At 44.6% G+C, this 17,839-nt stretch overlaps 1 protein-coding gene across 1 annotated transcript; it reads left to right on the top strand.

Annotated features, from left to right (window-relative positions):
* Nucleotides 1-3,802: 3,802 nt before the first annotated feature.
* LOC104313153 (acyl-CoA (8-3)-desaturase) lies at nt 3,803-15,749 on the top strand. Its single transcript, XM_069804187.1, has 12 exons — nt 3,803-4,248; nt 6,765-6,875; nt 7,168-7,365; nt 8,152-8,253; nt 8,424-8,552; nt 10,044-10,104; nt 10,229-10,305; nt 11,442-11,539; nt 11,890-11,986; nt 12,608-12,687; nt 13,109-13,234; nt 14,004-15,749. The coding sequence occupies exons 1-12, from the start codon at nt 4,054-4,056 to the stop codon at nt 14,053-14,055; spliced, it is 1,326 nt and encodes a 441-aa protein (XP_069660288.1). The 5' UTR covers nt 3,803-4,053; the 3' UTR covers nt 14,056-15,749.
* Nucleotides 15,750-17,839: the final 2,090 nt, after the last annotated feature.

The raw sequence follows: 17,839 nt of genomic DNA, 5'->3' as shown, positions 1-17,839 counted from the left end.
CTTGCCAGTGTAATCGCATTTGTAATAATTTTTAATGAAAAGTCCATCCTACTGATGTTCTGCTACCATCAGATTCAAATGTGAAAAACTCTAAACAACTGCTACCTTACTCCCTCAGTTACTAATCTTAATTTACATCTTCTGGAAGACAAAAAATACATTTATTTTTCTCTCAGCAACGCCATCCCTTATGTGTAGTGATTCCTGGTTGCTTTTTCTGGCGCAATGTAAACTCCTCCCAAATCACAATCTTCCTCTGGTAGTCCGCACTATAATATATTCATTCTTTCCCTCTGTCATGTACAATTTTTGCATCTAAAATTTAACAGTCAGTTGTTAGGACAGAGTACCAGAGCAAATACTCCATGCAGTTAATACGGGCTGAAGACACACTGTTTATATGCAAAACCAAGAATTTTTTTTTTTGGCATAAAGTTTTAGCAATCCAAACAAATAGTTCCAGGTACAATACTAACTCATTTAGTCCAAATTATTCAACTATTATAGCTCATTCCCAAGAATGCCACAGTTGACAAGAATAAAGGAAATATTCCTAGTATTTACCCCTTTTTCTGGCATTATGCTAATCCTTCTAATGCACATATGGATCCTAAGCTGGGCACAGGAGCAACGTTACAGTGAGCTGTCAAGATTTTCAAGCTCTTCCCTGCAAGGAGTATGACGCTAAAATTGGTGGTTTCCTCCTGCATTTGCTTCACCAGCATGGCTGTTTTAATTGCACTGGCAGTAGCCTGCATCTTGTAAACCTTCACACCACAATTCCCATGCACCCTCCTTCTTAAGCTTTTCTTAGGCTGAACAAAAGCCAAGCACCAATTCTTCTTTTAGACTTTGCTATTTTAAACTGTTTTTCAGCATTTGTTAGATTTCCTTTAAAATCTCCCATTTTGTATGGGTTCAGACCTCACCATCCATTATTCTAACTCATTTTCCCCTGCTTCAAGATGGTAAAATAAAAGCTGCCACCCTTTCAGTCCATCTCTTCTATTTCCCAATATTACTGCTTTGGTCACCAGATGCCCAGGTACTTAGTGATCCTTCATCACCCAGGTCACTTAGGTATTTTAAAATATGTTACAGCCAAATCATGGTAGTGACATAAGGAGTTTTAATATATTTTCTCTGACTTTTGCTGATCCCCAGTCATCTAGGACGCTAAGAGTGAATTGCAGCCAGATCAGAAGACTGAATCAAAGAGCATCTCTTATGTCCCCTCGGATTTTCGGTGATCCTTGATAGCCGAGAAAGCTGGGTCACAGCTAGATCATGACAGTAAGGAGAAATGGAGATGGGAGATAAAACAAGGAGTCGGAACACTGAAAAGAAGAGATGCTTTTGGAAGAGCAAAGTGGCCAGTTCTGGTTTTATCTAGTTAATTGTCTTCCAGCAAAGCCTGACTCTCTGTTAATGCCAACAGTCGTAGCTGGATGGAGGATGCTAGTGAGTGTATAATGGCAGCTGCTTTTCCCTTGCAGTCTTTATTACAAAGATCTCATTCTTGCCTCTGTGGGACCTATTGAAATCCTGAGTACGGCAAGTGCCGGAGAACCAACCACTGTGGACAACTGGCTGGTTGTAGCAGGACACGGAAACCTTCACTGCTTGGAGCTGGGTGATTCAAGTAGCCTCCACGATGTCTTGTCTTGGGCTGAACCATCTACTGAGGGGAAAAGAAACAGAGCCACAGGTTTTATGTCAGAAGAAGCTTTGAAGGTAATTCCAAGGACTGTTGTATAATTTGTCTGGGAAAATATGTTAATGAAATGTTAACGTGCCTTATAGCTTCTGGTCCTGCTGAAATCAGAGGAGGCATATGAGGGGAACAAGACTGCAGTTTACCAAGCTCAGTGGTGCTTTTTGGCTACTGTTAAGGTCCCTTAAAACAAGTTTCCAAAGGCTTAACTTGTGTAGGAAGATAGACTTTTTTTTTTAATGTGGTGTATAGGAAAAAGAAAACTGACCAGTGCCCCTCTGTATTCATGAGGAAAAGTCACACTGAAAATATCAACTAAATTTAGGACAATTATTCTTTTGTGCAATAGATAATCAGGAAAAATAGAAATTGAAATAATTACTGCACCGTTCTGAATATAATGGTTAAATTTAAAAAGACGCTAAACATTTATTAATGTCTTTTATGGTTATGTTTGTGAGATGGTCAGCAGTCAACATACAAAGCAACTTAATTTTTGCTGAGATCAGGAGAGAACCTTTTCTTTCATGGACGACAGTGCAAATGTGTAGAAGCAGGGATGCCTTACTCGATGCATTAGCTGTGGCATTGCTAAAGAGAGGGAGACGAAAGATGTCTGATGCAGTGTTCTGCAGGCATAGAATTTCAAGCTAGAAAGACGTGATGTAGCAATCAGGTGATGTTCAGAACAAGAAGGGATGCAGTCTGGTGGTTCTTTGTTTCTATGGTTACATTCAACTGGAATTGCTGTAACTAGGTCAGATTGGAAGGTGTGAATGAAAACAAAGAAATCTGGAATCGGTAATGAGAGTTCAGAGAGAAGACTGTTGCTACGAGGGAGAGCAAGCAGGGAGCTGAACGTGGAAGCAGGCATTTTAATGTACACTCGTAACGTGTATGTATGAACTCCCACACAGATGGATCTATTTCAGCGTCATTCACTCTTCTATCATTATGCACTAGTCTATTATATGAAGAATCATCTGCAGACCCTTAAACAGGCGCATTATGAGACAGACCTGCGGTGACACCTTTCCTCCCTCTGGCTGCATATCCAGGCAGCAGCACCCAAATGGAGCCAGAGGAATGGAAAAGGCTGCGGCAGCTGAAAGGGAGAGGCAGGACAGACGGCAAAGCCGGAGAGATTTGCTGGAAAAGGGAAATAAAACCAAGGGCAGGGAAGATGAGGCATTCTCAGCCCAGAAGTGAAGGAGAAACAGGTTGTGAAAGTGGTCTAAAAAGAAGCAACAGTGAACTGTGCTGCAGAGCCTATGCATCGTTCCTCTGTTGATGGCTCGGGTCCGTGGCTTTTCGGCTTTCTCCAAACCCTCTGTCTGGTTCATGACATCATTTTCCAGGCTGTGACTTCACCTGGTATGGAACATTGACCACCAAGCCTCTGTCCTGTCCAACTAGCAAGTCACCTAGGGCCAGCCGCTTGGTATTTTGATCCCTTTCCTACATTTCTTACCCGCTCAGTGCAGGATTTGGCATTTGCTTATGTTAAACTACTTGATGTTCTTGTCAGCCGGCCCATCTTTCTCGCCCTCCACCATATCAACTGTGTGTGTGTGTGTGTGTGTCCCAGTTTGATACAATCAGACAATCTCTATAAAGGTGCGTTTCTCCCATTTCCCCTCCTGGAAGTGAAGGCATTTAAACAGCCCTGGCACCAGCACCGACCCCTTTAGGAATGCGTCTTGTAACCGGCTACTTTTTGACCACGCCACGACGAGGAGGTCGATCGATCCGGTCAAAAGAATTTCGCCCCGTGCCTACGGCTGCACCAACGCTCTGCTACAGCCCAGAATTTATTCCAGCCTGGGCAGCTGAAGATGCCAGGCACCCTCTTTTTGCCGTGGCCCGAAGTTTCCTCCTTTTCCCCGATTTCCATCACCAAATCCCGCAGCGACGCTGGCCGCATCTCCGGGCGCTGCATCTCCCCGCCCGGCCACCGCGCGTTCCCCCAGAGGGGCGGGCGCAAGGCGAGCGGGACCCAATGGGCTTGGGGGGACTCGAGGGGAGGCGGGGCTTGAGGGCTCGGGGAGCCAACGGGAGGCGGGCCAGCGGTCCCGTTTACAAGAGGTTGGGAGGGAGCGAGGAGGGGGGACTCGGTGCTGGCGGGGAGGGTTCGGCCGGCGCCGAGCCCAACCGAGGGGAGCCGAATCGAACCGAGGGGAGCCGAATCGAACCGAGGGGAGCCGAGCCCAACCGAGGGGAGCCGAGCCGAGCCGAGTCCAACCGAACCGAACCGTAAGCCAGCCGAGCCGAGCGCAACCGAACGGAGCCGAGCGCAACCGAACGGAGCCGAGCGCAACCGAACGGAGCCGAACGGAACCATGGAGGACCCGGAGCCCGGCCGGGGGCTTCGTTTCTTTACCTGGGAGGAGATCGGGCAGCGGAACGGGGGGGGTCCGCCGCCTCAGGAGCGGTGGTTGGTGATCGAGAGGAAGGTGTACGACATGAGTCACTTCTACCGGAGGCACCCGGGAGGGGCCCGGGTCATCAGCCACTACGCCGGGCAGGACGCCACGGTGAGGGGCCGTGAGGGGCCGTGAGGGGCGGCGGCGGGCGCGGGGGTCCGTCCCCGGCTCTTGCTGGGCATCCACGGGAGGGCTGGAAGAGGGCTGCTCGGGGCGTGGGCAATATGACAAAAATAATAACGAATGCTACCAGAAATGGGTGTCCGCAACGGGGCATAAATCGGGGGGGGGGGACCCCAGTCGTTTTTGCATAAATGTGGTAAATAAGACCACCCGGGGTTTGATCCACGTCTAGCCACAGGCCAGATCTGAAGAGAAACACCCGAGGTATTCTCAGGGATACCGGGGTGTGCAGGGCTAGACTTATTTTTTTTTTTTTTTTGCAAGTACACGAATGCCTTCAGCCTCCTTTAACTTTAAAAACCCAGGGCGGTGTTTTCAGGAGATGGCCCTGGTGTAAAATAGTGCTGAAAGTCGTATTTCAGTCCTTTTAAAAAAAAAAAACAAACCACCCGTGTCTGAGCGCCAGTGACCATCGCAAAGCGGAGTCAACGTTGTTCAAATTGGCAGTGCGGGGCGTGGGGTAATTTTGTCAGTGTTATTGCCTTCCTTCGCCTGGTCATGTCTTTCACGAAAGAAAATGCGTTTCCTCCAAAAGGAAGTATTTAGACCTAACGGCAGGTGTGGGATGTTGAAGCTACCCTCAGGAGTGTTTTTGATGGACCATGTTTCAGCCCAGTTTTGTCCCTGAGCAGAAAGGATGAACCTTGAGATCTAGTGCTTTCCTTCACTTGATCATATGCATATTATCTTCAGCTTTAAATTATACGTGAATTTGCACATACTTCATGAGGTCAGGAGGCGCACATGCATGTGCGAAGACCTGTTGCTGTTGCGTGATCAGAAATGGGTCGGTCAGAGCGGGCAGCACATAGAGCTGAACACGGTTAGATGGTCAGATTGCAGCCAGCTGCATTCTTTAGGCGTTGTCTGTGTCACTGCTGGGTGCAATTGAACTGCTGACCGCTCAGGAACCCGAGCCAAGTAAATTCCAATTTTTTTTAATAGTTTTGTCCTGGAAATGAAAAGAATCAGGCTCCTCAAAAACAGGAAAAAAAAAGAGGGAAAGGTCAGGAAAGAACACTTTTAGTTTGCTGAATGCCACTGGAGTGTTCTGCTTTCCTGAAGTTGGAATCAGCAGTCCTTTAACCTCCCATTAGGATTGCACTGCCAGGTTTTACAGCCTCCGTGGAAAGGATTGGTCTAAACGTGTGGCACCATCCTACTCTAATCTGCCCAGATACTCCTCCCCATTTTTTTTCCTCTTCCAATGAGAAAATGCAAATGTACATTCTCCTCTTCTCTTTCCCTCCTTTATTCACATAAGCCTGAACAGAGAGTACTCCATCAGGGATGCTCCATCTGTAGTACAACAGGGCTGACCCAGAGCTGGCAACATTAGCTGGTTTTTTAACCCCTTTCTTGACTAGACATCTTTTAAAAGGACAATTTATTTTGAAAGCATACAATGATCTAGTAATTATAGTGCTGAACAGTTCATGGTGCAGGAAGCTTCCAAACTGACGTGCAGTGGGCAAATATTGTCTCAGAAATGAAAAAAGAGCCTTAGGCTGAGGGAGATTGGAAAATATATGCTGATGTGGACATGGAGGGAGAAGTATGCAAAAGGAGATAAATGGGAGAAGTAGATGTCAAAACTGCTGTGTGTGCTCAGGGGATTTGTAATCTAAATATAGTGGTAGAATCTATAGTGGTAAGAATTGCTAGTGATTTTTTCACCTTGCTGCCTGGTTACCATGGAGATAGACATTACATTTAAATGAGAAAAGTAACTGATTTCCCTAACAGGGATCTTTTGAATGGTAAGGATGAAAAAAGGCTTTTTTCGTGGGACTATTCAGAAACATGGAGGGGAACCACATGGGGAACAGGAGGCCGGTAGCAAGAAGACAAAACTATTGTAGGAAGATGTGGCAGGGTGGGCATCGGGGATTGCCAAGGAAGCACGTTTGGAACAACGTGGGGCTTTTGAGAGATTGGTGTGGGTCACCAGAAGCTGCCATCACCTGTCTGTGTCCTGCTTGTCCCATTATTTTTCCCAGTTCAGCTAGCTGATTCAGTTTTTGTGCTAATATCTTGCCCTCCTTCCCAGTCAGACTTTCATTTCAGGATATGGGGCCTGAGGAAAAATAAGATGGAAGGTAAAGACAAAATAGAGACAGAGGAATATGTGGTTGAGATGATATATCTTGAGGTTCAACGGGGTATGAAATTTTCAGATTCAGAAGTAAGAGGGGAGTGAGCCCATATTTCTTGGTGACCTGCACTTAACAGCATCCAGATAGGAAACAATACAGACAATTCAGCTTCAAATGATCATTTGCGGTGTGAAGAAAGCAGTAAGATTTGTGGCAGTAAGATCCGGTTCAGCCAGTTCCAGTAGTAGGGTTGCTTTCTGCTGAGTCCAGGATATTATGAAATACATTTGTTTTGCTGCCACCTGAACAATTGTTTTTCTTCATCCTGTTCCTATATCTGTATTTCAGGATCCTTTCATAGCATTTCATCTTGACAAGACACTAGTAAGAAAGTACATGCGCCCACTCTTGATTGGGGAACTGGCACCAGATCAACCCAGCTTTGAGCCCAGCAAGAATGTAAGTATCTTAAAAACTTTGTATTCGGGTTAAAATTGTGCTCTTCAGCTCCTCTTACTGGCAGCCAGAATTCCCTGTACATAAAATGATAGTATCTCCTGGAATCTCTGTGTTGGTCTGAAGCTTCCCCTTGACTTCATGTCATTATTAGTAGTCTTAGGGAAGGTTTGCCTCCAGGTGACCCTCAGCTTCTCCCCATTGCCACAGTAGCTCCTTGAGAGGGGAAACTGAGCTCGCCTTCGGGTTCCTGAGGCATTTTCAGACCAGCAGATACTCTTGGGTCTCCCCACAGAAAAAGCTGGTAGAAGATTTCCGTGAACTCCGTGCAACCGTTGAGAAGATGGGGCTTCTCAACCCCAACCGCACCTTTTTCATCCTGTATCTCTGTCACATCTTGGTGTTGGATGTTGCAGCCTGGCTCACCATCTGGTATTTTGGAGCATCCACAGTGCCTTTCCTCTTCTCTGCAGTGCTTCTAGGCACTGTCCAGGTAAGCAGCTAGGTGAAAAGAAGCCCCAGAAACACCAAAGCCAACCCTTTGAGACTTAGGCGCTCATCGCCATAAGCACAGGAGAAATCTTGTCTTTGTGGACTGCCCAAATTCCTGCTTCTCCCTGGGTCCCACCGAAGGGGCAAAATTACAGTGCCACAACATGCTGCTTCGGTAGAGCAGGCTTTGCCCTGCTTTTTCCTTCCTGTAGTTCCTCAAAGCCCTCCTTATTCCCAGCCTTCTTCATACAATGAAAGCCATGCTACCCTTCTGAGGTCCCTTGTGCCAGAACGCCAAGGCACTGTGCAGGGGCCAAGCCACCGTGTTCCCATGGGAACTTGCAGCGAGTTAGAGGAGAGGGCAGAGCAGCTTTCAAAGCCCCAGCTATTTCTCCTGTGGCCAGCTGATCCCCTTGGAATTACAAGTACTCAGAGGAGGCAGCAGCAAGCTGCTCCTTAAAGGAGACTTTGTTGCTGATTTCAGTGCAGTTTTGTAAGAGAATGAATGCTGTTTCTGAGCTCCATGACTTCCCCTCCCCTCCGATTTTTTCCTTCCTCATGAAAACAACTACCTGGGACTAAAAGTCATTAGGCAAAGTCTGGACTGCAGTAGTATATAGTAAAACAGAAGTGTTTGGACTGGGTTTTAGTAATAGAAATGCTCTTGCTATCCAGGGTTATGTTGTGAGGAGCGTGGGAGTGGGAGAAAAGAAAGCCCTTTTCCGATGCAGAGCCTCTTGACTCTTCTTTTTCCCCAGCAGCACTGTTTGTTTTTTTTTAATTCCAGACCCAGGCTGGCTGGCTCCAGCATGATTTTGGACACCTTTCAGTCTTTAGCAAGTCCAGGTGGAACCACTGGGTGCACAAGTTTGTGATCGGCCATCTGAAGGTGGGCATTCAGTGCTGAGAGGGACTGCTAGAGCCTTGCCTGGGAAGCTCTGCAGTCAAAACCAATCTCAGTATAAGAAGAAAGCAAATGCAAGGAACTGCTGGGGAAGGAGGACGAAGGGCAGAAGGTACAACTTCTTTACAGCACTCTCTTCTCATCCCTTCCTGCAGGGAGCACCAGCTAGCTGGTGGAATCACCTCCACTTCCAACACCACGCTAAACCCAACTGCTTCCAAAAGGACCCTGACATTAAGATGCACCCCTCATTTTTTGCTTTGGGAAGAATACTCTCTGTAGAGGTGAGACCTGATGATGGCTGGGAGGTTACAGCATTAGGATTCAAATTTGGAAAGCTTCAGGGAGCTTGGAGACTAGTGACCAGTTGGCTTGGTCAATGAGCTGTCTCAGTATTTTGGAAATTTGGAGAAGGTGCAGCTTGGCATTAATAGCCTTTGAAAAACAAGAAGAAAAAAGATCCTGATGCATCACTAGCTTCCATATACTTAATGTTGCAAATGGTTTTTTTTTATGGTTTTTGCCCTAATACAATTTTGCCGTGGGTTGAAATTTTCCAAATTTACTCTGAAGGTTTTAAAACAAACACCCAAACTGCTTCTGTAAAATGAGAAGTACACCCAGAAAATTATTTGAGTTGACCTGCTATTTTATATAGTGCTATTTTTGCCTTCCACTTGTCCCTAATATTCCTTGGTAATACTTCAGTATTTCTGAGATTTTTATAGTCTTAAAATTTCAACAGAAGTTATTTTTGCTGTATTTTAAAATAAGAATGAAATATTTGTCACAATTACAAGTTCGTATTTCTCTGATGAGAGACTTGCAGTTGTATGAAGATAAGATTGCAAGTTGTTCTCTTTACCAAGATCAGCTTGGACTAATTGTAGCGTTTTGGGAAATGAAGTAGTGGATGACAAGCAAGGACTATCTGTAACGTTTACAATTACTGATGAAAGAAGATAGTTCAGTGGTCTCAGTCTGACAGTGGGTGTCAGACTGGGTCCCATCTGGAGTCCAACTCTATTCTGGTACAACTCTGAAGTTAATTGAATGGCTTTAGCATTTGCTAGTCCTTAAAAAAAATAGTTACATAAATTCATAGTGTCACCTGGCTTAAACGTTCCAATTTGCATTGAAATTAAGGGAGGGCTGCTGTTTGGAATTAGTTTGGACATATACAGGGTTATAATGGAGTTCCTCAAGGAAGTCAGTGACATGTTCTGTTATGTTTATACAGTGAAAAATTAGCAGGCTCAGAGGGAGGATAACCTATTCAGTCCTGTTCTTGTGCACACAGTTTAATGTCTAGATGCTCATTTTTCTGCTTTGGAGACTAATTGCAAGTAGGTGACAGTTCTACGTGCTGTGATCTTTATTGATAGTATCATAGGTTTTTCTTTTTTTCTGAAGCTGTATATTGGCAGCAAACTGTTCTCAGTGCCTCATGTGGTTTTCGGTTTAAGTGTTGTTAGGCAACTGTGCCCTCTGTAGGCAAAGAGCTTCCAGAGCACGTCACTGTCTGTGGTGCAGGGGACTACCCAGCCTCTTCTGCATCCAAGGCAGGGATGAAGACTTCCCATAGCAGTCACAGACTGAAGTTCCAGGGGATGATGAAGCCAATGGTATGTGGATGCTGGCATGGTTTGATAGGGCATCTCTTTCAAAGGTTAGGAGGTATCTAAGTATGCATTTCTTCGGAAGCATATGTAGGACTGTATGTACAGATGTCTTTAGCTGTCTTCACAGCCTGAGTAATTTGCTTATTTTAACAGCTTGGTGTACAAAAGAAGAAATTCATGCCTTATAACCACCAGCACAAGTACTTCTTCTTCAGTGAGTAACCCTACCCTTTTGCAGTTCTATGGACAGCATTCACTCAATGCCTTCTTTTTCCAGTCCATCTCCCTGGGATAAAAGGGCACAGTTAATGTCTCTGCAATCTGTTTCCCCACTCTAGTTGGTCCTCCAGCTCTCGTGCCTCTTTACTTCCAGTGGTACATATTCTACTTTGTGGTACAGCGGAAACAGTGGGTGGTAAGTCAGCTCCGCATTGCCAATGGTGACTTCTCCTTGTTTTACAGATATGTTTCTGTGAAGAAATTACTGGGAGGAACTCTGAGCCATGTATCTCTGTGGCAAGGGGTGTGGGTATACGAACTGAGCAATAATGTTTGCTGGGGGAGAGAGGGTGCCTTCCACAGACCCCTTCTCCTCTGTGAAAGATCCATTCACAGCTGGGTAATAAAAGATGTTCTCTGATGTTCTGGCTCGGTCCGGGGTGTGTGAGTGTCTGGAAGCATTCCTTCTTCTGCGGAGTTGATGTTCATACAGAACTTGTCCTTCAGGTAGCATGAGAGTCTAGTTTAAGGTAGAAGCGGTCATTCTGACCACTCTTTTTTGTTTTCCTAAACCAATACAATAAAAACTGACAGGCACAGAAAAAGGGGAAAAGTAGCAGAAATCAGGAAGGGTCAGAGGAGTATTCAGTGTGCCTCCATTTTGCAAAATGATATATAAAAATCAAGTAGCTTTCAGGTAGCCTAAAACTGAATCCTCACGGTTCGGTGTGAAGTGGAATAAGGAATGTGTAGTAGACTTTCAGAGTTGCTAGGAAGGTAGTTCATTAGGGGAAGATCTAGGACCTTGAGAAATAACATGGCGTTTAGAGACTTTAGAAAAAATATAGAAAAAAGATGGCTCTTCTCTGAGATGTAGTGGTTAGAGTCAAGGCGTCTTGGCTGGTTTATTCTTGTCTGGGGGATGGGACAGTCAGGAGAAAATGAACATGAGGGAAATCAGAGTTTGCAAGAAACGTGAAGAGGACAAAAAAGGATGACGTGGAGGTAAACCAGAGCTCTTTATTCTTTTAATTGGCTTTTCTCACTTATTTCTTCCTCTTTAGATCCAGAGGAAAGCGTGATGCTTTAGAGCGTGTCCTCTCTAGTGCTTGCCCTGTGCCAGGGTCATAAGCCCTGTGCCGGGCTCCAGAGCACAGGAATGGCTGGGGAGTGGCTGTGTGTCAGATTGCTTTGTGATGGGGCTGGAGAGGAAAAATCTATCAGAAGATATTGTGGGAGGTTTTAAAGGGAGTACTACATAGAGTGGATGGTAAATTCAGAAGCCAGTAATTTTTCCTGTTAATGAAGTTTTATCTGTTCCCTATACTACAGGACCTGGCCTGGATGATGACCTTCTACATCCGATTCTTTCTCACCTACTTGCCCTTACTGGGGGTGAAGGGTATCCTGGGGCTTCATCTGTTAGTCAGGTATCATTCAACTTATAATTCCTGCATTTTCTTTATGCAGTTCCTTTGTGTCAGCTTTTCTTCAGCCTCCCGGTTATCTTTCTTATCAGCTCCCTATTATTCTGTCTCTTTATGACTTTCAGCCAGACAGAGGTTGTTGTCGGTCAGGCATGTGTCTTCAGAAGGTAGAAAGTGTCTGTGTAGAAGGTAGAAGGTGTGTGTAGGTCTGGTCTGCTGACCAGATGTTTGGGGTTCCTGGTGTTCGTTTTATCAAGCAACGACTAGCTTGTATGCGTACGAGTGTTTTGTACTGACTTGTTATGGCATAGATGTGAGACCAGTAATGGTTTTGTGTGTGTTTGTATGCACAGGTTTATAGAAAGTAACTGGTTTGTCTGGGTTACACAAATGAATCACATCCCGATGCACATTGATTATGATAAGAATATGGACTGGTTCTCTACCCAGGTAAGACCTTCTTTCCAGAGACCTGTGACTTTGAGGTGAGAAGTTACAGTTCTGGGTACGTAATGCCCAAGAGAGCTGATCGCAGAAGTGATGGGAAAACATAAGCAGCTTGTCCTCACTGTGTGAAGCGAGTGATTAGTGCGAAGAAATAAGGTGCAGAAGTGGCATGAAGGCTTCAAATGCTGAGCACAGATGCCTCAATGAAAATAATTAGAGATGCAGAGCATCTGCATCTAATAATGAGAGCATTGTAAATGCTCTTCAGGTAGAGAGCTTTCTGTGCATGAAGGATGCACATCTCTCTTGTGTGCTCTGTCTTATTTTAGTTCTGAAGCCATTACACAGCTTTTTAAGTGAGGGAGGTGAAAGTCATAGTTGTTATGGCTTATCTCACTGGGGAAGTCAAGTCTGTTTTCCTAAATTATGCCCCTAAGATTCGTATATCTCAGCATGGCCATCTTGTGTTGATTGGAGATAGCTCTTGGAGCTGCTGTATTCAGCCAGAAGGCATGAGATGATAAGGAACTTGTACCTGCTTACTGTTGTGTTTGGCACATGTAAGAGAAGAGGCGTTCCTAAAGCAAAACTGAAATGTTACTGGTTTTTGCTTTTTTTATTCAGCTCCAGGCAACCTGTAATGTTCATCAGTCCTTATTCAATGACTGGTTTAGTGGACATCTGAACTTCCAGATCGAGCACCAGTGAGTTGAATCATGGGTTGGGGATGTGAGGGAATTTCAAGGAGTATGCTAGTTACACTAGGTCTGAAGAGCCTACAAGGTCCCTGTCTCTCTATCAGCTAATACAAGAACAAAAGATAATGTGGGTAAATTTTGTGTTCTTTACATGGGGATGGAATGGGAACTCCAAGAAACTTTTTGGAACACTGGGGAGCACCAACACCACTTCAGATATGAGTAGCATGGCATAGGAATGAGAATTGCCAGCCTCCTGGTGTTACAGGTACTGACTAAAGTGACACAAGAGGGACCGCTACAGAGCTCTAAAGGGTATGGGCACAAGGGGAGGTTGAGGCACTCCCAAGCTTAGGCACAGAAGAGGGGCAGAAATTCTGTGGGGTCATGATGGATGCCATTGAATCACTATATTCTTTTCCCACAGCCTTTTTCCGACAATGCCTCGACACAACTACTGGAAGGTGGCCCCTTTGGTGAAGTCCCTGTGTGCCAAACATGGTATTGAGTACCAGTGCAAGCCATTGCTCACCGCCTTTGCGGACATAGTACAGTATGTATCAACCTACTGCATTCCCTAAGTGAAAGGTTTTTCAGTATTACGGAGTGAACAGGCGAGGGATGTGGGAAGGCGAGGGGCAGCCAACGTGGATCACAGAAGCTCTGTGAATAGCTGTAGATAGTGTAGAAGACTATGAAGGGGATTGGAAAACTTCAGCTGTGGCGCTGGTTTCAGTAGCAGCAGATGGAAGGTGTCAGTAGGAACAACCTAATGGAGAGCTCCTTTTCTTCAGCTCTGAAGAGACAGAGGTCAGTAGGATGCCAGGTCTGGCACCTCTGTCTCCAAGTATGGTCCAGGGAAAGAGGTGTTCTCATAAAGATGAATTTGAACTGTCATTCATTCTTTCTTTTTTCTTCCTTTTCTCCCCTCCTTGCCGCCCAGATATTTCTTATTGCATTGAAAAGTTGTGTGGCTGTCTTCTGCCATGCTTGCTCCTTTTGTTTTCATTCTAATTAAGTTGTTTCCTTTAACATTCCAATCTTTCTTTGACGTAGCCACAGTGGTTTGGTGGTTCTTCATCTTTCCAAGGAGCTGTAGTCTACATTGCCTTGCCTCTGAAGATCTCTGAGCAACCTGATCTAGTTGAAGATGTCCCTGCTCATTGCGGGAGGGTTGTACTAGATGACCTTTAAAGGTCCAACCCAAACCATTCTGTGATCTCCTTTGCTTATCTATAGACAGGAATTCTCACCATGGTCTGTTCCCTGGACGCTGTATTTCATTACCTTGTTTCTAAGGAAATGTGGTTCTCTCTTGGCAGCTCCTTGAAAGATTCAGGGGAGCTCTGGCTGGATGCCTATCTACATAAATAAGCAACAGTGGATCCTTACAGAGGAATTCCCCACCTTTGTTGCCTCCTGTGGTGGTCACCATGAAGATACTGCACAGAGGAGAGAGAGCTGGCTAAGCCAGAGGTGGGGAGGTGGCTCAGCTTTATTCAATTGATGAATGTGATTAATATGATTGTTTAAAAGATGTGTTCTTAATTCTTCTTGTGCTTCTTTCATTCCTCTTTGGTGCTGAGTTAATGTGGAAAAGCTGAATGGAGGAGGTTATGTTCCACCAAGCTGGAGGCAGCTTTGGGACTGGGAAAACGTTCTTTTCTGTCTGCTGATACTTCATTTGCTGAGTATATAGGAGGGAAGTCTCTTGTCTAACATAGGCTTTTGTGAGGTGGCTCTCATTATGAATGTAGCAAGAAAGTTGAGACAGTATGAACTCAAAAGAACACAGGAGTTATTAAAATGTGGAAGCAATAAGGAATTGCATAGGTACAGTATTTTCAAATACCTATGTGTAATTAACAATGTCAATAGAAGTGCCCAAACCAGGGGGCAGCGGGGAATGTCTGAGAGCCCAAACCAACTTGTATGTATGTGGGTGAGGTGGAGAAGGTGCAGGCAGCAGTTCTGTAGGAATAAGCATGAGGAAAAAGATCTAATTAGAGCCCTAACTGAGGTAGAGAAACAGGAAAGCGGAGGTTATTCCGCAGGCACATAGATGTGAGAGCTCGGCATGCCATATTCTGTGGGAATGCTGCCCTCCACATCTCTTCTGTGGTGAAAGCCTCTGGGTGATTTGCCGATTGGTAACCTCCCATGGAGTCTCTAAAAGTGGTTTCCACAGTGCCATACTTCTGAGGGTTACTGAACCTGTTACTGAAAGTCAGAAGGGACAGAAATACGGCATGTCCATACTTGGGATCCCTACAAAGGTGACTAAGGAAGCAAAAGGGTAATCGGTCTGTGGTCACCTGAAGCTTCACTCTTTTTGAGTGATTTGTTAAGCGGAGAAAACTCGTGACTTCTGGCCCATGGAGCTGGAGGTGTTCCTGTCTGAGCTGCAGCCAAATTTAATGAGGGTGTAAAAGTGTTAGGGGTTGGGGTACTGTTTAAATGCATTTAACTTTTCAATTGGCAGAAGTCAGCGGGCTGCATACCTGTAGGCATATGTCAACCAATACATTGCTGGTCTTTCTATGGTAGATGATGTGCCTTCAAAACACACCCCAAGAGGGCATGTACTGTGTGATTTATTGGAATATTAATTAGCCTTACTGCATTTCCTGGTGTCTTTTCATTTACTACACCAGTGTTACAGATGCCAAACTAGGATATAGCACCTGGCATAGCACTAATGAAGATGGCTCCATCACCCTGTTACCTCAGTGACAGGTGGCTTAGTCTCCAGAGGGATGGGTTGATTTTGAGGAAGATATGGTGCTTTTTCTGTTTAATATTCAAAAGGTGGATGGCTTGTGATGGAATGGAAGAAATGCATCTGCCCAGGCCAACAGTGTTGTTAAGCACAGAATAAAATTGTAATAGAAATAATAAATAATAAAATAGTCATTGAATCATTGATACTTGTTGATAAAGACCATAAAGGAAATGGGCCTTAGTTACTCTTTCACCTTGATTTCTCCTGCTCCTTTTCTTTCCCTCTTATTATTTAGAACTGTTGGTGCAGGAAAGTCTAATAATAAAATTCCTTATCTTACCAACTATTGCTGTCACCAGAGTAAAATATGTCTGCACAAGAGTCTGCACTTTCTAAAATGTGGAACAAATGCTTGTCCACAGAGAACCATCATAAACCTCAGCATTTGTATTTTGGAGGAAGGGAATCAGTCTGTCCTTTTTCACTTGTGTGAAGTATGCAGTATAAACAATTAAACCAAAATGAATCCTACCAAAACAAAACCACACACCAGTTCTTCCTCCAGAATGAGGAAGAAAGGAAAAAATTAACTACCCCTGACTTCTGGAAGTTGCATTACTTTATATGTAGCAAGGTACACATGTTTTATGAAATCAAGAGCTGCTCTGTAAGGACTTAGATTCAACAGGCTATCAGCTCTCAGACAAAACTTCAGTGGCACTGCCAAAAGTTCCCTCTGACCTTGGAGTGTTGACCCTCAGCCACAAAGGGACAGAAGTGTTGTTAGGCTAGTCAGGAGAGCTGTTTAATCTCAGCTCCGTAATGGAATCCCCCGGGTTAGGCTCTTCATACGTACAGAGAAAGCTGGACAAGTGGGGAGCTGCCTAAGCTAGACAAGATAAAACACTGAAGGCAAGGAAGTCTTCAAAAATCCTCTAGAGGCATTCCATCTCCCTAACTCAAGCTTCACAACTTGGAATTTTGTCCACCAGATGTAACTGGGCAGACTGTCCTGGTAGCAAGAATGCTTCCATCTCATGTTCTGGCCATAATTGCCAGGTTCGAGAATAAAGTTCATTCCTGCTCTCTTTCTGTGGCCCAGTGAGCCTTTAATTCACACGTGCAAGTAGAATGGTTTCAACAGGCAAGGAAGGTACTTTTCCTTTTTTGTCAGGACAAATTTTCAATTGTCTCTGACAAAAGAGGGAACTGAGCCTAAGCTGCTCTGGTTGCTGGATGCTAGTGCTCTAATCACGGAGATACTTCATAAAAGTGCGAGTACCTGCAACGTGTTTTGAAGGAAGACAGCTAGACTTCAGCTCAGTGCATGAAGCTTTGAAATGGATTGTGACAAGCGAGGTAAGTAGAAGAAACGCTGCTTGTGGGTCAAGTGGGCCGTTAAGTGTTCAGCAATGTTGAAGTGCTTGGTGTTTCCCAGCAAGTGGCTTTTTTCTCAATGCCGAGAGTCAGAACATTAATTATCTGGATGTTTAATTTTGAAAATTTGAAAATTCAAATAAATTTAAGCTACCCCCAGGGCTAGGATGATCTAGGCGTTAACAGTTTTGAAGAGAATAATGTGTCTAAGTTCCACCTTAGCGCCTAAGGCCTTGGAGACGCTTGTTGTGTTTGCCACAGTAAGGAGGAACCAATTGCCTGACTAACCAGGAAAAATAACACGATGAACTGATTCACAGTCCTAAAGGGTAAGACCGAAAGGGGACCTGAATCAACATAAGCAGATCTGCATATGTTGAGTTTGCTAGAAGTTCTCCAGGTGTACGACAGCTCAGGAGGAGAAATAAGCTGTATCACAACTTCTTCTGTTTCTGAGATTACTCTGGGCTGTTCAGAGTCCACAGTGACATTACTCTGAGGTACCTAATATTGAAATTCTACAATTTTCAAATGCAAAGCCAAAACGCCTTTCAGGTTCCCCGAACATGCATTGGGATACACCTTTTTGGAACACCACCAGCAGCCCCAGATTTGTCATGTAGTGGAAGTCCTTTGGCTTAAAACATGGAACCTGAACAGTTCAGCCTTAAAACACAGAACCTGAACATTGTGAAATAGCCACAGCATGGCAGTCAGGCATCAGAAATTAAGTAGGACATCCATACTCGCTGTGTTTAAAGGCTCCGGTCTTGCTATTATCCTACTTTTCTGTTCACTTAAAGGAAGTAAATATGAAATTAATGCACAGCTCAAAGCAACTTTTGGCTGATGTGAGAATGGAACTCCTAAAACTCACTAACCAACCATTATATCCCCATCTCACCCTCTGTAATAGGTAAGACTATATTAAAATAACCTTTGCCTGTAAGCAGGAGTAGCTTCTGGGGCCTTTTGCTTTTGGGTCTTTATTTTAGTTCATTCTAAACACTAGGAAATGAAAGGTATGCTAAATATCTAGTACAGATTTAATAAACATAA

Source organism: Haliaeetus albicilla, chromosome 16 (assembly GCF_947461875.1).
Source record: "Haliaeetus albicilla chromosome 16, bHalAlb1.1, whole genome shotgun sequence".
NCBI lineage: Eukaryota > Metazoa > Chordata > Aves > Accipitriformes > Accipitridae > Haliaeetus > Haliaeetus albicilla.
This window is presented reverse-complemented; position numbering and strand designations above follow the sequence as displayed.

Bases quoted from the DNA above. Each gene is read 5' to 3' on its own strand.
- LOC104313153 (XM_069804187.1), top strand. From the start codon at position 4,054: ATGGAGGACCCGGAGCCCGGCCGGGGGCTTCGTTTCTTTACCTGGGAG. The intron at 4,249-6,764 runs GTGAGGGGCCGT...TCTGTATTTCAG, and splicing joins ACGCCGGGCAGGACGCCACG to GATCCTTTCATAGCATTTCA. The intron at 10,306-11,441 runs GTAAGTCAGCTC...CCTATACTACAG, and splicing joins TACAGCGGAAACAGTGGGTG to GACCTGGCCTGGATGATGAC.